General features: G+C 34.9%; 3 protein-coding genes across 3 annotated transcripts in view; all 3 read left to right on the forward strand.

Annotated features, from left to right (window-relative positions):
* On the forward strand, positions 1 to 3,003 carry LOC107871417 (isopentenyl-diphosphate Delta-isomerase I). Its single transcript, XM_016718349.2, has 6 exons — positions 1 to 241; positions 1,036 to 1,091; positions 1,586 to 1,677; positions 1,908 to 2,010; positions 2,093 to 2,230; positions 2,577 to 3,003. The coding sequence occupies exons 1-6, from the start codon at positions 177 to 179 to the stop codon at positions 2,828 to 2,830; spliced, it is 708 nt and encodes a 235-aa protein (XP_016573835.1). The 5' UTR covers positions 1 to 176; the 3' UTR covers positions 2,831 to 3,003.
* An 8,708-nt stretch (positions 3,004 to 11,711) lies between these two features.
* On the forward strand, positions 11,712 to 15,846 carry LOC107871418 (isopentenyl-diphosphate Delta-isomerase I). The gene is made up of 6 exons (XM_016718350.2): positions 11,712 to 12,059; positions 14,168 to 14,223; positions 14,457 to 14,548; positions 14,776 to 14,878; positions 14,955 to 15,092; positions 15,322 to 15,846. The coding sequence occupies exons 1-6, from the start codon at positions 11,995 to 11,997 to the stop codon at positions 15,573 to 15,575; spliced, it is 708 nt and encodes a 235-aa protein (XP_016573836.2). The 5' UTR covers positions 11,712 to 11,994; the 3' UTR covers positions 15,576 to 15,846.
* Positions 15,847 to 23,574: 7,728 nt separating this feature from the next.
* Positions 23,575 to 23,626, forward strand: part of LOC107871419 (probable WRKY transcription factor 34) — a 4,492-nt gene continuing 4,440 nt past the window's right edge. The window contains exon 1 of the mRNA XM_047412297.1: positions 23,575 to 23,587. Coding sequence (XP_047268253.1) covers positions 23,575 to 23,587 — 13 coding nt within the window. The remainder of the gene's footprint in view (positions 23,588 to 23,626) is intronic.

Here is a 23,626-nt window from a genome sequence, read left to right on the forward strand (position 1 = left end):
ATTCAAACAAAGTAGCCCACATGCCACTAAACTATTTTGGCAATTGTCCAAATATGTCTGCCATTTTCCACTATAAATTATCCTTCTTCCCTTCTCTTTCCCATAATCACTATTTCTTTTTCCCTGCATCTATCTAGTTAATTTTATTGAGACGTCCTTAATTTAATTCATCTTCAATGGCTGATGTTGTTGCTGATGCTAATATGGACGCTGTTCAGCGTCGTCTCATGTTTGAAGACGAGTATGTTCTCTCTCTCTCTTTTTTACTATTTTCAGTAATTTTTTTTGTTAGTTTAATTATATATCAATGTTGATGGATTGAGGCGGATCTATGATTTGAAAGTTTATGGTAATATGAGTCGCATGCAGGTAACACCTAACTCTGTCCATTAAGATTTGTTAAACAAATGTGAAGAAATTTACTAATGTGTTTTACATGCTATTGAACTTGAGACCTCACGAGTGCTTAACGGATTTTATTAATATATATATATAGTTTGAATTAGTAGCTTTAGAATCGAGTAACTCTTCGAGGTGGATCTACGATTTGAAGTTTATAGATTCTTAATACAAACTGATTTTTTTTTTTTCATTTTAATAAAAAATGAAATTAACTAGTGTTTTTACTATGAGATTTGAATCTGAGACCTCATTGAGCGTTAGGTTATACCCTCTAGATATTTAGGGGATTTTATTAATATATATATATAGGGCTTCGAAATGATTTTATTAAGTCGGGGTATGTTGTTGTTGTATATATAGAGTCTGAGCAAAAGTTACTGGGTGCTAACGAAAGTGCTCTAAATCGGCTTTTTGTACCCTCGTATTCTTAATTTTGTACGTGCTTTATTGACCATTAGGCCACACGTTTGAATCTTTGTAGACATAAGTTTTGTTACGCCCTCTGTTTCTATTTGTTTGTCTGGTTTTGACTTGACACGGAGTTTAAGCAAGTAAAGAAGACTTTTGAATCTTGTCGTAACTGTTGTTGTTGTTATCAATGGTTTAATGCTTTCTCTTCTTTGACACTTGCAGATGTATTTTGGTGGATGAGAATGACAAAGTTGTTGGTCATGAATCCAAGTACAACTGTAAGTTTAGATTGCTACTTTGTCTTTATAATTTCCCGGGTGTTTAGATAGTCTAGCGTATTCCCATTGGTTGAAAGAGAGCCTTGGAGTAACTGGTACAGTTGCTGCCATGTGACGAGATAGTACACTCTTGTGGTGGGGCCCTTCCTTGGACCCTTTGCATAGCGGGAACTTTAATGCACCGGGCTGCGCTTTTAGTGTATTCCCCTTGGTGGCGATATCTTATTTTGACAGTGAAGTTCTTGTGATACAATGCAATGCTATCTCACAATTAACTGCGTCTGTTGTCCGCGGAGAATATAGAATTCAGAAATTAAATTTGCTAATTTAACTTACTTGATATATGTCTGTTCTCTGCTTTCGTATTCTGAATCTTTTAGCTAACTGTTGAGATCGAAGGAGATTTATTGGTTACGATGATATTCGTTCATATCTATTACGATCATTTGTTCACGTCTGGTGTTTTTGCTCGTTAACCTGCTATCGATGTGCAGGTCATTTGATGGAAAAGATCGAATCTTTGAATTTACTGCACAGAGCTTTCAGTGTGTTTCTTTTCAACTCGAAGTATGAACTTCTTCTTCAGGTATATATGTATGCGTATGAATAACGACTCCTGATGTTTCTTTTCCTTTCAAGTTAATTGTACAAGTCGTTATTGAGACGGCTGACAGGCGTAATCTGCTGAACTTGTTGGCGTTATAAGATATCATAATTAGTCATAAGTCGCCAAATGAGGTGTAGTTGAGATGTATCTTTGTAGCTTTTGAAGATTAAACGCTTAACGTATGTATAATTCTTGTGTTGTATGTGTAGCAACGTTCTGCAACAAAGGTTACCTTTCCGTTGGTGTGGACAAACACTTGCTGCAGCCATCCTCTCTACCGAGAGTCTGAGCTCATCGAGGAGAATGCTCTTGGTACATTTCCTGTTTGAGTTGAAACTCGTAACTTTTAGTTTGTTTTCATCAATTCATTCCGTGTTGTAATTTCAAATATTAGGTGTAAGAAACGCTGCACAAAGGAAGCTTCTTGATGAACTCGGTATTCCTGCTGAAGATGTCCCGGTTGATGAGTTCACGCCATTAGGCCGTATGCTTTACAAGGCCCCGTCTGATGGAAAGTGGGGAGAACATGAACGTAATGACATATCTTCTTTTCTATTTTCATCTTAGAGTAACTGGTAAAGTTGCTGCCATGTGACCACGAGGTCACGGGTTCAAGCCTTGGAAACAGCCTCTGGCAGAAATGCAAGGTAAGACTGTGTACGATACACCCTTGTGGTGGGGCCCTTCCCCGGACACTGCGCATAGTGAGAGCTTTAGTGCACCGGGCTGCCCTTTTTTATCTTGATGTGCTTATAACCTATTTTACGAAGCCAAGAGGGCTTAGTAATCGTGGAACTACATAGTAAAACATGAATGTGCATTGAGCAGATAGGTATGTATGTATAACTTCGACCTGATTCCTTCTGTGTTTATTGCAGTCGATTATCTTCTCTTCATTGTCCGTGATGTCAAGGTGAACCCGAACCCTGATGAAGTTGCTGATATCAAGTACGTGAACCAAGAACAATTGAAAGAGCTTTTGAGGAAAGCCGATGCTGGCGAAGAAGGTTTGAAGCTATCTCCTTGGTTCAGACTTGTCGTCGACAACTTCTTGTTCAAATGGTGGGATCATGTTGAGAAGGGGACTATTTACGAAGCTGCCGATATGAAAACCATTCATAAGTTGACTTAAAGATGCACTACTTTTTGAGGATCTGACATGCAATCATCCCTATATTTTGTTGTTGTTGTTGTTGTGAGAATAGAACAGTAGTAGTAACATTGAGTTGATCATAACTTGTTGTCACATACACATGTCTTGGTTGAATTTTAATGAAGTTAGTTTCTTGTTTTGTACTTGGTAAATTTTGTGTTGGTCCAATTTTTTTTCGCGTACGCTCTACCCTTCCCAAACTACGGGTATGTCGCTGTTATTCACTTGAGCCGAGGGCAGGGGCAGAGCCCGCCTTTTATTAGGGGTTCATCCGAACTCCACTTTGATGAAAAATTATACTATTAATACATGATTAAAATGATTTTTTTTTACGTATATATTTTAGATGTTGAACCCCTTTCGACTAGCTAGTTTTTCTTCAATTTTTGAATTCCCTTGCTGAAAATCCCGACTCCGCCTCTCGAGGGTCTTCCGGAGGCAGTTTCTCTATCTCCGTGAGGTAGGTATAACGTCAGTCGCTTTGTGAGATTTCATGAGTATGTTGCTGTATTAAGTATGTATTCGTTTTTTGGACCCCTATTTGAACCACAACCTAAGTTCATGAATTGATGAAAGTTCAGTTAGCCAATGTTTTCGTACTTTTCACTCGATAAATTCACTTTTCAGATTCGAAATTCAAGACTCGCTTCTTCAAATTTGCAATAATATTGTATTTCAAAACGATCAATATGAACCTTTCACTTAAACAACTTAATAATATGTATCACACGCTATTTACGTGTAGCATTGAGTTTCGAATACCAACTTATTAAGTGGGTGTTTGACCAAGAATTTTTTTTACTTTTTTCCTGAAGTTAAAATTCGAAAAACAGGTTTGGTCATAAATTTTCAAAAAACTTAAGTTTTCACTTTATTCCATCATTCAATAAATATTGTATTTGGAAATGGTTATTATGAACCTTCCACTATAATAACTTAATCATATTATTTATTAGCCGTATCATTAAATTTCAAGTACCAAATTATTAAATAAAATAGATTAGGGGACATTAGGTAATGGTCCAAGAGTGGAAAATTATTAATGATAGATAATGAGAGGTAGAAATAAAAAAAAATAAATCAAAATGGATAAGCAATTGTTTTTGCAAATATGAAAGGGAGAAAAGCAGAAAACCAAATAAAGATCCTGTATACAGAAGATGGGACAAATATTAGAGGGAATGAATTGCTCTCTCTCCCACAGTGAGTGATCAGAGAAGGCACTTTGCTGACGTGATGCAAGGCATAGATGATAACAAAGCTCCTGGTAGAGATGGCTTCAATGCACATTTCTTTACAATCATAGGAGAAGAGGTAACATCTGCTGTTTTACAATTTTTCAGATTCATTAACACCACTTTTGTGACCCTGATCCCTAAAACCAAACACCCTAGCTCAATAAAACAGTATAGACCAATATCCTGTTGTACTACCACATCCAAAATGCTCATCTTGTAGACATTAGTCAAGCTGCTTTTGTCCCTGGTAGGGTTCTAAATGATAACATTTTACTTGGTCATGAACTAGTTAAAGGATATGGGAGAAATGATTAAAATTGGCATGCAAAACACATATGACTCAATTGAATGGCCCTTCCTTGAGAAGGTTTTACTGGGTATGAATTTCCCTAGGCAATTTGTACGGTGGATAATGAGTTGTGTTAGAACAGTGTCCTACTCTATAAATATAAATGGTGTTCCTAGCACACCATTTGCTGCAAAGAAAGGGGTAAGACAAGGTGACCCCCTGTCACCTTACCTGTTTGTCTTGAGTATGGAGTACCTGATCAGACTGTTGAAAATATTGGGACAGAATCCAGACTTCAACTTCCACCCACGATGCCAAAAATTGAATATTATTCAACTCAGTTTTGCAGATGATTTACTACTATTCTGCAGAGGTGATGTAGTTTCTGCTACCTTGCTTAACAACTGCTTTCAAGAATTCTCTGCAGCTTCAGGCCTTATAGCCAACCAGTCAAAGAGTAGCATATATTTTGGGGGTGTAAATGAGAGTACACAGCAGCTCATATTACAACAACTGGGGTTTACTACTGGACAACTCCCCTTCAGATACCTGGGAGTGCCTTTGAGCACCAAAAAGTTACCAGTGGCCCAATGCCAGCCTCTAATTGATAAGATGGTTGGAAGGATTACAAACTGGACAACTAAATTTCTCTCATATGCTGGTAGATTACAACTAATTCACAGTGTGCTTGTTGGTATACAAAACTTCTAGTCTCAAGTTTTTCCAATACCAAAAACAATTCTAAAAAAGGGAGAAACTATGTGCAAAAGATTCTTGTGGAATGGAGATATCCAACATTGAGGCAAGGCACTAATAGCATGGGACAAGATGTGCTTCCCCAAATCAGCTGGAGGGTTTAAATATATTGACATGTATATATGGAATAGAGCTGCTATCGTCAAACATTTATGGAACTTGAATCAGAAAAGGATAAATTATGGATCCTGTAGGTACATGCATATTATTTGGAGGGAAGGAAGCCTTGGAGCACATGGACCAAACAAGCGTCATGGATTATTCAGAAAATCTTACAAGCTGGTAAATGGATTGATGCAGCTGGTTTAAGTATAGAAGAAGTTATGGAGCAGAACTCATTCTCCATCAAGAAAATGTACCAACAGCTTAGAGGCCAATCCTCTAAAGTGGACTGGAGGAAATTACACTGTAACAATCAAGGGCACCCAAAATGGAGGTTTATTATGTTTATAGCACTTAATCAAAGATTATATACTAAAGATCGACTAGATAAATGGGGCATCCAAACCAGTCTAACATGTGCATTATGTGACGAGGAAATGGAAGACCACCAGCACCTGTTCTTTAAATGCTCAACTTCAGGGGATATATGGCAAAGAATACTCAACTGTCAAGGCGTTACAAGGGGGAGTATGGGATGGAGAGAAGAGGTACAATGGGCCAATCTGCATTGAAAGGGGAAACTAGCAAAAGCAGCAGTCTTCAGAATGAGCCTAGCCGCCACTGTATATCATATTTGGATGGAGAGGAACCAACGAATATTCCAGCAACGAAAGCAGCAAAGAGAAGCAATCAGTAGACAGATCATCCAAGACCTTCATTGCTGGGCTAGCATGTTTCCTAGATTAGCAGGATATATGCTTAATCTGAACTTCTATAGATGAGAAATATGGAGTATGTTCCTAGTTAGTTATTTTGTAATTACCTGAAGTTGGGACGTGTCCAACTCAGGCCAAAAACATCTGCTCACATAAATTTGAATCTGTTACCATAAGTTAATGACAATATTAGGTAATTAAAAATACAAATTAGATTGATGAATTTTTTGAACTTGAATCCTAATTTTTCTATGTGACATAAATTTAAACTATAGTTTAGACGTAAATTAAGGGTATCAGGTACGTGATACATGCTAGAATATGACTTAACCATTCACAACACTTCATTACGTATACTCTAATTATTAATATTTCTTTTTTTGTTCGATAAACATGATAATTCAATATATGTCATGTGTTGTTTAGCTTTTAAATTAATTTAGACACAAATAATACAGAAAATTGAACGTCTGTAATAAAAGTCGATTATCATAAAGTTGTAATTTTTATTGTGTATATCATGACACATACTGCGGCAACTACGGGTGTACATAGGTAGGGTTGGTTTGTTTTTTATTAAAAAAAAATTAAACCAACATAAAATTGGTTTTTTCGGTTTAGATTTTAGTCGGCTTTCTCGTTTTTTTTTTTTTTTTTTTTTTATAATATTTAGTTTTTACAATTATATTGTGATCGAAGACTAGATCAAATATATTTTCACTCATGTGCTAATGAAAAACCATAATTATGAAAAAATGAGGAGCGGAAAACTCTCTTGAAACTAAAAAGTGAAATGAAGAGTGAAAAATTTAGGTTTTAAGTTTATATTGAGTTTTCGATCATTTAATTAACAATTAATGGATAAAAATTATAACTTAAAGGCCTAAATCTAAATATATACTACAGTCTACATCTACTTTCAAATTATTGAAAATCACTAAAACTAGTTGAAAAAGTATTTAAAAAGTAGATTATGTTATAAATGTATTTACATTATAGTGAATGTTTATCAAGATCTACTTTGATATCTATTAGGATTTGAAGCATCCGTCTTTTACTCAGACTAGGAGTAAATTTTCCCTATAAATAGAGGAGTTTTCTTCATTATATTTACAATCTTATGATCTCTCATCCAAGAAATAATAATCACTCTCTCTATTCTCTCTACTCTTCTTCTTTATTCTTTCTTATTTTATAACATGTTATCAGTACGAGATTCTGCCAAATAAGGTGAGATTATAAATCTAAGGGTCAAGGTTAGTAATTTCTTATGTTATTTGTATTTTTCTATTAATGATATAATTATTGTTGGATTTGAGGAAAAATAATTGGTTTGGAACCATTTATGTTTTAAATTCATTCCTCAAGAACAATATTATCAAAAAGGATGGTAATATTTGGGTTCAAGTCCCATCGATTTATGCTTAAGACGCCTTTATATGGATAAAATATTGAGTTTGAATCTCAATACACCATATTGATGATATTGTGATAGCTAAGGCAAAATAATGGGTATTGGGTGAAAAGTCCTGAAATTCGACCCATTGAATATGCTTCATTCCATAGGTGTATGTGGTAGCAGTGCATAATATGTTTGAAAGAAGACAAGTGATTGAATGCACGAATATACTAATGATCATCAAAAGTGATGATATTTTCACACGATTATATGATTATAAGATATGCTAGAGAAAAATTCTCTACATCATATGTATGCCTCGATTTGCTTCTGAAGTACCAAAATCTTGAAAGAGGTTATAAGCTATCATAATTTGATAGGCTTAAGGCACGATTATATTCCATTTCTAGGGAATGAGAAACTTATTAATGCAAACGTGGACTTAATTGTGATTGTATCACAACTCACCTCCGAAAGAGGTTGAATAATTTTGAAATCTACTTCTGAAGTAGTAAATCTGAAATTTATTCATGTAATAGTAAATCTGAAATTTACTAAAGAAAAAGTACATGTCATGGTAAACTTGGAATTTATTAGAATAAAAGTTCATAAATTGATATGAACAATTGTGACATCTAGAAGATGTGCATGTATTGAAGAACTAGAAGATTCTTCAAGAATTGTTTATGTCGTTTGTTCTCATGACAAGTTGGTTGGACCAACTAATTTTGGGATTGGATCCCTTCAAATCTGAAAATTATAAAAGGTGAATAAGGGCTCGTTTACCTATCATGTGATATGTTGAAAAGATGCATCAATAAAATGATCACATGTACATTCATGGTCAACCTACGTTTGACATTTATAAAGTTACTTGTTCAATATAAATTGAGCATAATTTTCAGATTCTGTAATCAAGATAATTCATCTTGATGGTGATGGTTTAGCATTGAATGTCTTCGATAAATATCTAAACCATTGTTAATGAGAACAAAATTTAATGTATTGGTATGAAATATGATATATTGCAATAGCATTTGTATGCATTAGACCAATAAATTAAGATTATTTCTTCCCTCTCAATTGGTTCAAGGTCGGGAACCAATTATTCCATCTAATAATTTTGATGTGCGGTATACGATTAATGAAATAATGCACAACGATGGATTCTCAAAGAAGTAGAGGATGTATGTTAGTTTTTCTAACATAAGGGGGAGATTATAAGCGCTATGAAATATGTTAGAAATTATCACCAGATCCTCATCCAAAAGATAATTCAAGTCAAATGCCGAAAGCATCTCATATTAAGCGCAATTGCTATTATTTTGTGTTCCTAAAGGACAGAATCTATGCATGTGTGAAGCGTGGTAGACTAATCGGTTCCAAATAAAATAGTCCTTGAAAAATAAGGAGCAAATAACCATAATAAGAAGACAATGAACTCTTGAAGAGCCTACGACATAACACTTCATGAAACCTTATGTAAGGTTCATGTGCCTGAAAATAATGAAGTGATGAGATCTCAAAATGTTATGTCGCATTGTGAACCGATATAAAATAATATATCATCAATATCATTGACACAATATTGGCGCAATATTGTGAAAGATTACGAGGATCTAAATTCTACATTTATTTAAGCATGCTAACGTAGAAACATTTATTAAGTGACATAAAAGGATGCATTTTGGTAAGCGTAAAACTTATTTGATTTGCAGTCCAGACACTTGAAGATGTCACTCATGAAATATTGAATATTGTCACTTGACAAAACTTATGTGAAAACTTTTAAGGATTCAAACTGCTTGAAGCATATAAAAGTTTCTGGGAAACTTATTTATAATCCTTATATTGTATAAGCTTATTGCTTGAACATTATTGGAACTCTTGGAGAGTTTTCAAAGCAATAGATTATTTGCTGAAATTCAAAATAAATTGGATTGGTTATGAAGTACCATAGCTTAGTGCAATTGATGCACTCATGTACCTTGCAAATACTACAAGGCCTATAGCCTTTTCAGTTAATTTGTTAGCAAGGTATATTTCTGCTCCTACTATGAGACATCAAAATGGGATAAAACACATGAGCTTGTGTTATTCTAAAGATTGCAGTCCCGATCTTATTGGTCATGCTGATGATGAGTACTTATCTGACCCGCATAAAGCTAGGTCTCAAATAGGCTATGTGTTCATATGTGGTGGTACTGCCATATCCTGGAGACATACAAAGCAGTCTATCGTAGCCACTTCATCGAATCATGCTGAGATAATAGCTATTAATGAAACAAGCCGAGAATGTATATGGTTGAGGTCCATGATACATCTCATTCGAGAAAAATGTGGTATGAAATATGACAATTTACCCACAATTTTATACAGAGATAATTCAGCATACATAACACATCTTAAGGGAGGATTCATAAATGGAGATAGAACGAAACACATTTTGCCAAAACTTTTCTACATACATGAGCTACAAAAGAATAATGATATTAATGTGCAACAGATTCGTTCAACTGACAATGTGACTGATTTATTCACCAAATCTTCTCCAATTGCAACTTTCAAGAAGATGCTGCACAAGATCGAGATGCAAAGGTCAAGGATGTTCTCATTAAGGAGAGTTAATATGCGCTGTACTCTTTTTTCCTTACGAGGTTTTGTTCCATTGGGTTTCCCTTGTAAGGTTTTTAATGAGGCAGCCGAAATGCACATTATTAGAGATGTGTACTCTTTTTTCTTCACTAGATTTTTTTTCCTACTGAATTTTTTCTAATAAGGTTTTAACGAGGCACATTATCTACCAATTAGACATTCAAGGGGGAGTGTTATAAATGTATTTACATTATAGTGAATGTCTATCAAGATCTATTTTGATATCTATTAGGATTTGAAGTATCCGTCTTTTACTCAGATTAGGAGTAAATTTCTCCTATAAATAGAGGGGTTTTGTTTATTGTATTTACAATCTTATGATCTCTCATCCAAGAAATAATAATCACTCTCTCTACTCTTCTTCTTTATTCTTTCTTATTTTATAACAGATTAGAATTAATATTTTATATATAAAAAAGTTTGAATATTATATATATATATATAATATGTCAGTTTGATTTGGGTTCGGCTTGACTTTTTTTTTTTAACACCAAACCAAACAAAAAAAGATCGGTTTTTTTTTTCTAACACCAAACCAATCAAACCAAACCATAAGTCGATTTTTTTTCTTGGTTTGATTTGGTTCGTCGGTTCGATTTAACTTGATGGTTTGGTCTGTACAACTCTAGCGGCAATCATATATGACAATAAGATCACTCAGCAACTAATAACATTACATCACGAAAGAATTTAACGTATATGACATGTGCTATTTAGAGGGTGTTTGGATAACATTAAAATATGATCAAACTAGATTTTAATCACTTTTTTTTTAGCTTTTTTAGATGTTTGGTAAAATTAAAAAGAGCTTAAAAAAAGTTAAAACTGGATTAAAAAAAGCAAAAATTGAGAAGCTGGATACCCCCAGCTTTTTACTTTTTAGATTAAAATTTTTTTAGGTTTGACCAAAACATTTACCTTTTATCCCTTATATTTTCTTCTAATTTCAACAATACCCTAAACTTTGTATCCCTTATTGATTTTTCTTTCTCTTTCTTTTTGCTGTTTTTTTTCATCTTTTCCCTCTAGTTTTCTCTTCATCTTTCTCCATCATTTTCAGAGAATCCATTATTACATAAGAAAACACTCAAAAATTTTATCATCAAATCGAGCTTGTGGTAAGTTCTTCTCTATCCGTTCATATAGAATCCCTGCATATTATTCAAATTTTAAAAATTGATTCTTTTAATAGTTTGTTTCATTCCTAAAAATTTTATGTTGTTTAGAAGCTTGCAATATTACAATATAATACTATATTTATATAAAAAATATCTTAAAATTTTTATTTTTTAATATTTAAAAATTAAAAAGTAACTTATATTTATAAATTGACCTGGCATAATCACTTTACATTGAAAGTGTATTTAAATAGAAATTATTTTTGAAGTATTGGAATTAAAAATCATAAATAATTCACATTATTATGTGTTAACATCTTTAAGGATATTTAAGTCATTTTGACAACAAAAAAGTGATTGACAAAGACTTATTTACCAAACACATCAACAGATTTTTTTCAGTTTCAGCAGTTCTATCCAAACACTTATTTACTTAATTTAAAATTATTTATTTTATACTTTTAATTACTTAAGCTAAAAAATAATTTTTTTAATCCTATCCAAACTGACTGCATATCATTAAATTTCGAATAAGTGGGGCCGAAAAGAATAAAATGGATATCAACCTTTTTGTATCATTAAATTTCAAATATATTGAATAAAAAGTGAATCAAAATAAATTATTCTTAATTATTTTGATAAGCCCACATGTCACTTAACTATTTTGCCAATTTTTCTAACTCTATTTTCCCTTTTCCCCTATAAATTATCCTTCTTCCCTTCTCTTTTCCTCACTATTCCTTTTCTGTGTTAGTTTTATTGACATTTTTCTTGATTTCATCCACCGTAGTTTTATTGAGACGTTCTTGATTTTATTCACTTTAATTTTATTGAGACGTCCTTGATTTTATTTAGTATAGTTTTATCTACATGGCTGATGTAGTTGCTGATGCTAATATGGATGCTGTCCAACGACGTCTTATGTTCGAAGACGAGTTTGTTCTCCATCTCTTTGACTATTTTTTGATTTTTATACGTGATATATTTAAGATCATAGATTAAATGACATTTTGATATGTTTGATGTATATAACTTTAGTTTAAAACCGTAAGATTTAGAAGTCGTTCTATATTTTCTTAAATTTTGTGCATGTCAAAATACGTTATTCTTTTTGAAACAAGGAGTATATCTTTAGAATCTTTAATTTATTTTTGTTCGACTAGCACAGCTATCGAGTAACTCTGACACTAAGTGGGGACAAAGTTAAAGCTGATCTATGATTTGAAGTTTAAGGATTGTCAGTGTGACGTTTAAAGGGCTGCCCGGTGCACTAAAGCTACCGCTATGCACGGTGTCCGGGGAGAGGCCCACCATAAGGGTGTATCGTATGCCTTACCTTGCATTTCTGCCAGACTTCCTGGTCACGTGACAGCAACTTTACAAGTTAATTTTTTATTTTTATTGATAACCGTGCGTGGCATGTGGGACTAATTCCTCGGGATACTTGCTACCTCTTACTAGCACATGTAACGAACTCTGTGTATGAGATTTGAATCCGAGACCTCATTGACCACTAAGATAGTTGGTTAGATTCTCAGTTAAATATTTTTATAGATATTTAGTGAATCTGTAACTCGTGTGGTAAACCTTCCACTACTAATGAAAAGAAATCACCTTTGCGGTAGAGGTAAGGTCTTCTGGCGTTGGGTTAGTTATGAGAATCGTACAAAGTTATGAAATAAGATATGAGGACGATATTGTTGAATAGTAAAGGTTAACAATGCTGAGGGTCTATCGGAAATATCTCTATCTCTGAGGTAGAGGTAAGGTCTGCGTATACTGTATCCTCCGTAGACCTCACTTTGCGGGACTGCACTAGGTATGTTGTTGTAGTAAAGGTTAACAATGCTGAGGGTCTATTGGAAACAACATCTCTATCTCTGAGGTAAAGGTAAGGTCTGCATATACTCTACCCTCCCTAGACATCACTTTGCGGGACGACACTGGGTACATTGTCGTAGTAAAGGTTAACAATGTTGAGGGTCTATCGGAAACAACATCTCGACCTTTGAGGTAGAGGTAAGGTCGCCGTATACTCTGTCCTCCCTAGACATCACTTTGTGGGACTACACTAGGTATGTTGTTGTAGTAAAGGTTAACAATGCTGAGGGTCTATCGGAAAGACGGAAACAACATCTCGACCTTTGAGGTAGAGGTAAGATCTACGTATACTCTACCCTTCTTAGACATCAATTCATGGGACAACACTAGGTACGTTGTCGTAGTAAAGGTTAACAATGTTGAGGGTCTATCAGAAACAACATCTCGACCTTTGAGGTAGAGGTTAGGTCTGTGTATACTCTGTCCTTCCTAGACATCACTTTGTGGGACTACACTAGGTATGTTGTTGTAGTAAAGGTTAACGATCAGAAACAACATCACGATCTTTGAGATAGAGGTAAGGTTTGCGTATACTCTACCCTCCCTAGACTTCACTTTGTGGGACTACACTGGGTATGTCGTCGTAGTAAAGGTTAACAATAATATCCAAGTATTGATGAAAGCAAAAAATCATTTTTCCTTGGAGATTTTCCATATTCAAGGTCCAAATGTGCTCTTTCATACAAGCACAACCTTTAATATGTTGTTCAGGATACAGATTTGAATGTGAAATTTACTGAAGGTTTAAGATAAGGGAACTCCTTTGTTGCGCTTGCAACGTCAACAAATCATGATTATATTGGATCGGTTTTAGTTATAAGTTGTGATTAATTACCTGCAATCTGGCCGGTTTCTATCTATGTGAAAAAATACTTGACTTTCTCAATTATTGTATGCTGCCAATGAGTTGAAAATTTGTTTTCTGGTTGTCCTCGACAAGGATTCTTAAACTTCTGAACGTTTTTATCAGGTCTAAATTCTAGATACGTTATGTATGAGTCTTCACTAATCTTTTGGTAATTGTTACACAACAACCTTTTCTGCGCTTTTAACCTGTAGTTGTTGTTATCAGTCTTTGATCTGCATTTTTAGACTTTTGGCAACTTTTTTTAACCTTTTTCGCCTGGTTTAATGTACGCATTCTCATCTTTATTACTTGCAGATGTATTTTGGTGGATGAGAACGACAAGGTTGTTGGTCATGAATCCAAGTACAATTGTAAGTTTAGATTTTAGCTTCGTCTTTGGTATTTCCACGATGTGTTTTCTTCTTGTGTTCTGATATTGAAGGTCTTTGTGATTCGATGCCAATGTATGCTATCTCACAATTAACGGAGTTTGTCGGCCAAGAACCTAGATTCGTGCTTATTTTTTACTTGAAAATTTGAGTAAACAAAAATAGCTTTTAAGATAAATTCATTCATGTCTATACGATCATTTGTTCATGTCCAGGCCATTTGATGGAAAAGATCGAATCTCTGAATTTATTGCACAGAGCTTTCAGTGTGTTTCTTTTCAACTCGAAGTATGAACTTCTTCTTCAGGTATGTATGTCGCATAAATAAACACCTCGTGATGTTTCTTTTCCTTTCAAGTTATTGTACAAATCGTTATTGAAATGACTGATAGACGTAATCTGCTGAACTTCTTGGCATTATAAGATATTACATAAGTAGTCATAGTCGCCAAATGAGGTGTAGTTGAGACGTATCTTTGAAGTTTTTGATGATTAAACCACTTAATGTATGTTATTCTCGTGTTGTATGTGCAGCAACGATCTGCAACAAAGGTTACCTTTCCGTTGGTGTGGACGAACACTTGCTGTAGCCACCCTCTCTACCGAGAGTCTGAGCTTATTGAGGAGAATGGTCTTGGTATATTTTCTGTTTAACTTTTACGATCCCAGTTTCTCTTCTTCAATTCATTCTGTGTTGTAATTTCAAATGTTAGGTGTAAGAAATGCTGCACAAAGGAAGCTTCTCGATGAACTTGGTATTCCTGCTGAAGATGTCCCGGTCGATCAATTCACCCCATTGGGACGTATGCTTTACAAGGCACCATCTGATGGAAAGTGGGGAGAACACGAACGTAATGACATATCTTCTTTGTATTTTCTTCTTGATGTGCGTACAACCTATTTGACCGCGCTTTTATGAAGCCAAAATGACTTTTTCTTTTTCAAAAGAGTGCTTATTTCGGAAAGTTGGGGTGCTTCCGGCAAAAAATACTTTTCAAAATAAGTAGATATCTGAAGCTTGGCCAAACAAGCTATTAGTGATCGTGGAACTACTTTTGATTCCTTCTTGGTTTATTGCAGTCGATTATCTTCTCTTCATCGTCCGTGATGTCAAGGTGAATCCGAACCCTGATGAAGTTGCTGATATCAAGTACGTGAACCAAGAACAACTGAAAGAGCTTTTGAGGAAAGCAGATGCTGGCGAAGAAGGTTTGAAGCTATCTCCTTGGTTCAGACTTGTCGTCGACAACTTCTTGTTCAAATGGTGGGATCCCGTTGAGAAGGGGACTATTCAAGAAGCTGCCGATATGAAAACCATTCACAAGTTGACTTAAAAGCTACGTTGCTTGGACCCATGTTGATTTTTGGAGGATCTGACATGCACTCATCGGCATTTTTGGAGTCCGAGCAAATATAGCTTAAAAGTATACATTCCTATCCCGTTAAGACAAATAAATTTGGTGGTACAATAATTCCTTTTACATCCCTAGGTTTTGTTGCTGTGAGAATAGAACAGAAGTATCGTTGAGCCGATCAGAACTTTGTAATATAAACATGTTTCTGTTGAATTTTAATGAAATAGCTTCTTGTTTTGTTCTTGGTAAATTTTATGTTGGTCCAATTTTTTTTCGTACGCTCTACCCTCCTTAGACCTCACTTGTATGATTTCGTTGGGTTTGTTATCGTTGCTGCAAGTGCACAAATCCTTGTCTGAAGTTTGACATATTTCTTGTTTGTGCAAGCTTCCGCTATATGGATCTGAAGTTTCAGACGTATATGTTTGAAATTTCTTTAGGTAACATTGTCGATTACCATTAACCGTTAAAACCAGAAGCACAACCTAAGAGCACTTGATCGTAGCCACCACTTCCAGCACTTGGTTGACATCGCCCACTGTAATGTTTCAGCACCGAGTTAACAAACCAGTTGCAGTTGACGAAAAGGTGATGACAGGTTTCTGTGACTCGAAGTCACATAAGCAGCAAGTAGGATCCTGTACAGGTATGTTCATATGCATTACAGTCTCTCTTTCCGGTTAGCGCTTTCTGTTGCACATCGAGCCACAAAATGAATCTATGCTTAGGTACCGCGAGACTGAATTCCAAGTAAGTTCAGCCACTCGCATTCTCTGCTGCGTGCTAATTAATGACAGATAACTACTAGTGATCGATAGCGTAGTCTCCTTTATTTCATTCGGCTTCCTCGAATACCAACTACTGTCTACGGGAGCCTTTGTGGACTCAAATGGAAGGATCTTCTCTTATGTATATGACATGCACCCACTTCACCCATAACGAGTCCTCGTTCATCACAATTTGCTGCGACAACTTCCCATCGGATGCTACATTCCAACATACCCAGTGTATTCCCATCGGCCAAATGAGGTCTGGGGAGGGTAAGTGTACGCAGTCCATATCACATTGGATGAGATAGAGAGGCTATTTCCAATAGAACACCCTTTGATGGTTAAACCTTGTCTGCACAAATATTGTCTGCACTTCCTGTCTACCTCTTGCACTACACCTTTAGGCAAGATAAACACCCACAAGTATCAAGTATATGCAGACCTTACTACTACCTCGGGGAGGTAGAGAGGCTGTTTCTGGAAGACCCTCGGCTCAAGTGTTGCAAATCCAAGTAGGTAGAGATTCCGGAAGGCCCTCGGCTCAAGTGTTGCAAATCCAGGTACAAAGAAAAGGAAGATAAACACCCACAAGTGAGGTCTGGGGAGGATAAAGTGTACACAGACCTTACCACTACCTCGGGGAGGTAGAGAGGCTGTTTCCGGAAGACCCTCGGCTCAAGTGTTGCAAATCTAGGTACCAAAAAAAAAGGAAGATAAACACCCACAAGTGAGGTCTGGGGAGGATAAAGTGTGCGCAGACCTTACGACTACCTCGGGAGGTAGAGAGGCTATTTCCGGAAGACCCTCGACTAAAGTGTTGCAAATCCAGGTACAGAAAAAAAAAGGAAGATAAACACCCACAAGTGAGGTCTCGGGAGGATAAAGTGTAGCAGACCTTACCACTACCTCGGGAGGTAGAGAGGCTGTTTCCGGAAGACCCTCGACTAAAGTGTTGCAAATCCAGGTACAAAAAAAAAAAAAGGAAGATAAACACCCACAAGTGAAGTCTGGGGAGGATAAAGTGTACGTAGACCTTACCACTACCTCGGGAAGGTAGAGAGGCTGTTTCCGAATGACCCTCGGCTCAAGTGTTGCAAATCCAGGTACAAAAAAAGAAGAAGATAAACACCCACAAGTGAGGTCTGGGGAGGATAAAGTGTACGCAGACCTTACCACTACCTCGGGAGGTAGAGAGGCTGTTTTTGGAAGACCCTCAAGTGTTACAAATATCGGTACAAAGAAAAGGAAAACAGTGAAGAAAATATGACAACTAACAAGGGAACAATGTAAAATCTAGCAGAATAACAATAATCAACTACAAAATAGCGCGATAATCGAAACACAATAAACAACAACAACGACAAATACCTACGGCGAAACCCTAAGCTACCATAACACAGTATACGACAACACTCCAACCCGACTAACCTTCTACTCTAATACGCGTCTTCCACATCCTCTATCTAAGGTCTATGTTCTCGATAAACCTGAATATACGTCATGTCCTGTCTAATCACCTCATCTTTGATAAATTCACTTGTCATATTCGAAATTTAAGACTAACTTCTTCAAGCTTGCAATAATAGTGTATTTAGATGGTATTAGTTTACTTCATAAATTTTCGTATATATTTTCTTTTATGATTTTTAAATAAACTTAGATTCAATCATTATATGCTTCATTTAATGTACAATAAATTCCAAACATATATACTAGAAGAAGAAAAAGTTTAATTACACTAGCTACTAATTCAATATTTTGTAAGAAATACCATTAGATTAAATGCGAACATCAAATAAATCTGGACTCTGTAAATGTAAATAATTTTTACTTTATCAAATGATATACAAATAAATCTTCGGGATAATATTCACAAAAATACCTGAACTTTGACTGAATTTTCAGTTGAGCATACTGAACTTTGCGGGGGTCCTATTACCCCCTAGACTTTTTAAAGTGGATTTGATTCCCCCGAAACTCTATACCCAGTTTCAGCGGCTGGTGGTGTAATACACGCGCCCGGATTTCCAGTTGAGCATACTGAACTTTATGGATTATCCCCCTAGACTTTTTAAAGTGGATTTAATTCCCCCGAAACTCTATACCCAGTTTCGGCGGCTGGCGGTGTAATACACGTGCCCAGATTTTCAGTTGAGCATATTGAACTTTGCGGGGGTCCTGTTATACCCCTAGACTTTTTAAAGTGTATTTAATTCCCCCCTCCCCCGAAACTCAATACCCAGTTTCAGCGGCTGGCGGTGTAATACACGCACCAATCTCGTTTTTGCACGTGTATTGGCGTGTGTAATACACGCGCCACCTCATATTTACACGTGTCCAAGTGGGCAGATATATGCCATTAAAATACGAAAAAAAGGTCTAGGAGGGTAAATAGGACCCACGCAAAGTTCATTATGCTCAACTGAAAATTCGGTCAAAGTACAGGTATTTTTGTGAGTATTATCCCTAAATCTTCTAAATTTTCTTTCCGAATACATTGGATTTTTTAATTTTCTCACGTTCGATTGATCAAAATTTTTCTTCTACGATATTCTACGTTAATTGTTTCCTACGCGCCCTCGAACGTATATACTTCATCTTCACCCCCACCCCCTAAGCCTCTGCTCCCACCACCCACCATTGACCATCCACCAATGACGAAGCTAGAAATTTTAATAAGAGTGTTCAAAATTTAATATGTACATATGGAAAATAATTTTTGACCTATATACTTCATATGATTTTCTATATACAGTTGTGTAATATTTTCGACAAACGGTATTCGACTGTCCATCCTTCACTGCATGTAGCTACGTTTTTGCCACCCACCACTCAGGTGCGGAGCCACCTTTCATCGAAAGGGTACATCCGAACCCCCTTTGACGAAAAATTATATTATTTTGGATCCGTCACTGCCACCACCCATATCCCTACCATCACCTCCTCCCACGCCTCCCATAATATTTGTCTAGATTATATGCAAACTCTTTTAGGATAACATTTTTTTACTTACGCACCAAACACGAAAAATAAATAAAAAATCCATTTTTTTCAAAAAAAAAATAAAAATAAAAATTTCCACTTAGTACATTGTACTTCGTACGGAACAATGCAATTGGGATCGTTAATTAGTTAGTTCTAGTAACGTAAAAATAGTAAACTAGTGATATTTTGATTAATTACTATCCATAAAAATTAACTATATTGCTTGATTTACGTGAATTTATGGAAGATAATAATATATGCTAACTAATTCAACTATATTGCTTGATTCACGTAAATTTATGGAAGTTATTTACCCAAATCTTTTCAGAAAATTCCATAAATTTTGTCATAATTTTTTTTTTTCCAAGTAAAAAATGTTTTGAGCTTTTTTGAATATCGAAAAAGATTATTTATAGTTACATCAAACGAATAAATGGATTTATATTTCTTTTAGATGTACTTTTAATATTCAACTATGAAAATGTTTTTTTTTTGGGATTAATATCAAAAAAAGATTACCTAACGCTGTATTTATATTGAACGAATAAATGTATTTTATATTTCTTCTAAATGTTCTTTTATCAACCAATCATGATTAATTAATATATATATTGTTGCCTCAATTTATAGTCAACCACGATAAACTTATAATATACAGTTTGATGTAAATATCAGATGTTTGTGAGTTTCGGTGTAATATATACCTCTAAGTTTATATATGTACGACTTTTTTGTTAATTCACTATGTACACAATCAGATAATTTATAAAATAATTATAGATAATCTCAATAATTATAGATAATCTCAATAAGTATTAAGAGGTAACATGGTGTTTGGGATGAATTTTAATGTGATGGAAAACAAATTGCAATTACAAATAAAATGTGAAGTAACATAATTTATTGATAAACAATATGAGTCTAATTCTGTTTGTTTCTTGATTCTTCTATCTGATTTTTTTCGTGATTCAAGGGTTGTTAGTAGCGTATTTCTTAGTATAATTTGAACCTCCTTGAGATGCATTTGATCACTGGGAACGTCGGCCAACGACTTTGAGAAAGGCAATATTTGAGGTTCTGATCTTTCGAGATGCCTCTTAAGGGAATATATTACCTTTATATATATTCTTATCTCGATGTATTAATGTATTAAATACATACACAATCAAATCATTTATAAGATACATTAATTGTAAATCTCTATTACTAAGTATTAAGATATTAGCCTAATAATAAAAATGGTAATTAATTAACGTGTTATCGGGTGCATAATAATAATTACTCTTACTTCACTTAATTATTTAACCATCGTAAATTTGTATAGTTTGACGTAAACACAATATACAAGCGAATTTTTGAGTAATATATTCCTCAAAGTTTTATGCATTAACGGCGAATTAAATAGGTATACAATCAAATCATTTATAAGTACGAAGTAATCGATAACCTAATAAAAAATGAGAATTGATGTGTTATCAAAAATTAAAATTGAGAAAAAAAATACTATCAGTATATATAACTTAAATTATTTTATAACTATCATTATTATTAGTTTAATATAAAAAAATGATTATAAATAATTAAAGGTTGCCCTAATCCCTATGTTTCTCAACCTTTTAAAAACCTCTTTTCTCACTTTTTCAGGCTAACCAAATAATATTCCTATTTTTATGCTAACTAAATACTTAAAAATCTCACTACTTATAGTAGATTGTTTCCCTTACAATAAACAAAAAAATAATCTACTTTTTCACTCACTCTATACATGAATTTGTGAAAAAAAATTAAACTAATCTTATAGGTGTAAGTTTGAATAAATGATTTAGTGAAAATTTCTTTTAATTATTAGCAATAATAAGCCTAGCATTGTTGAAAATGCTAGGCAACCATATGTGATTTCGAGGCAAACAAGTTGACGTAGTGATACTTCAGGTATGATTCTAAACTCATTCGAGGATAAATACTTGTTTACGTGGCAGAAAATGTAGCATATTTGAACGTTATTCGAGTATTTTTGAGGATAATTTAGAAATACTTCAGGTATGATTCTAAACTCGTTCGAGGATAAACACTTGTTTACGTGGTAGAAAATGTAGCATATGTGAACGTTATTCGAGTATTTTTTATGATAATTTAGAAATACTTCAGGTATGATTCTAAACTCGTTTGAAGATAAATACTTATTTATGTGGTAGAAAATGTAGCGATTCGACTCATCATTTTGCATATTTGAACGTTATTTGAGTATTTTTGAAAATAATTTTCTATATTTGACGCAGTGACATTGAGGTATGTAGAAAATGTAGCAATTTAACTCATCATTTTGCACATTTGAATGTTATTCGAGTATTTTTTAAAGAATTTTCTATATTTGACGTGGTAACATAATTCAGGTATGATTGTAAACTCGTTCGAGAATAATCACTTAGCCTGTTTAAGTGGCATGTTGCATATTTGAACGTTGTTCGAGTATTTTTATGATAATTTTTATATTTGACGTAGTGACATACTTCAGATATGATTCTAAACTCGTTTGAGGATAAACATTGAGCAATTCGACTCATCATTTTGCATATTTGAACGTTATTCGAGTATTTTTATGATAGTTTTTATATTTGACGTAGTGACTTCGGATATGATTCTAAACTCGTCCACGGATAAACATTTGTTTAAGTGGTTGAAAATGTAGCAATTCGACTCATCATTTTGCATATTTGAACGTTATTCGAATATTTTTTATGATAATTTTCTATATTTGACATAGTGATACTTCAGGTATGATTCTAAACTTGCTCGAGGATAATCACTTGTTTAAGTGGTAGAAAATGTAGCGATTCGACTCATCATTTTGTATATTTGACATTATTCGAGTATTTTTTAAGATAATTTTTGATATATTTTTGTTCGTATTTCTATATTTTTTTGTATCACAAGAATTCATCATGGTAGATTGACTAGTTTTACGCTGGCTGTCAACTTACCGTAGCTCTCATTTGTTTTTTTCTATATGGATTTGAGATGGACAATATGAGAAGACTTTTTGTTTGAGATTGAAGCGTGGTTATTATTGTTGCTGGTGAAACGTTATTTTCAACGAGGTGCTAGCTACCTTGGTTTTCGTGCCATGTCGTCGCTGCCACCTTGCCGGACGGATTTCCTGACGATACCGCCCGGCATTAGTCCGGCGGCATTGCTTGATTCTACCTTCATCCTCCCAAGTTCAATGGTATATATATATATTTTCTCATGATTTTATGTTATGTTTAATATTTATGGAACTCTTGAATGTTTAATAATAAATCGATCTGATTGTGTAAATATCTTTTATATCGCGAATACGTAGAAATTATTAAGCAATGAGGTTATTGGAACCAAAATGGAAACAAAAGTTCACCAATGTGCTATATGTGAGCTTGTTGTAATGGAATTTTACTTGTAATCAATTGTCTTGGTTTTCACATCTGGTGTCCGGTACCCGGTTTAGAGCTCGAGTAGTCTGGATTTGCGCCAGGGAGCCCCCGCTTTGAGGGGCTAAACTGTTTTCTTCTAACGGCAACTCCATTTCCAAAGCTCAAACATGAGATCTCTAGTTAAGGATGGAGTAGTACTTTAACGGTCCACCACAACCACCGTCTTGATGGTTTAGTGTCTAAAAGGGTAGTTTGGTGCATAAAGTATCCTTCGTTCATGTAAGGTACGGGGAAAGGCCGTATCTGATGTAGATGGCTCATCCTAATGCAAACATTAGTGGCTGCTTCCACGGCTCGAACTCATGACCTATATATCATATTTAGTGTCTCATTCATATTGTGTAACTTGTACAACATGAAATTTTAGAATGGAAGCCTTGGAGTAACCGGTAAAGTTGTTATCGTGTGACCAGAAGGTCACGGGTTCAGGCTGTGAAAATAGCCTTTGGCAGAACTGCAAGATAAGGTTACGTACAGTAGACTGTCCTTTCTTACAAAAAACATGAAATTTTAGAATGGAAGCCTTGGAGTAACTGGTAAAGTTGCTCCCATGCGACCAGAAGATCACTCACGGGTTCAAGCTGTGGATACAAGCCTCTGCCAAAACTGCATTGCGTACAGTAGACCCTTGTGGTTCAGTCCTTCCCGGAACCCCGCACATAACGGGATCTTTAGTGCACCAGACTGTCCTTTCTTACAACAAACATGGAATTTTAGAATGGAAGCCTTGGAGTAACCGGTAAAGTTGCTCCCATGCGACCAGAAGGTCACTCACGGGTTCAAGCTGTGGAAACAGCCTCTGCCA

This window comes from Capsicum annuum, chromosome 5 (genome assembly GCF_002878395.1).
Source record: "Capsicum annuum cultivar UCD-10X-F1 chromosome 5, UCD10Xv1.1, whole genome shotgun sequence".
Taxonomy (NCBI): Eukaryota; Viridiplantae; Streptophyta; class Magnoliopsida; order Solanales; family Solanaceae; genus Capsicum; species Capsicum annuum.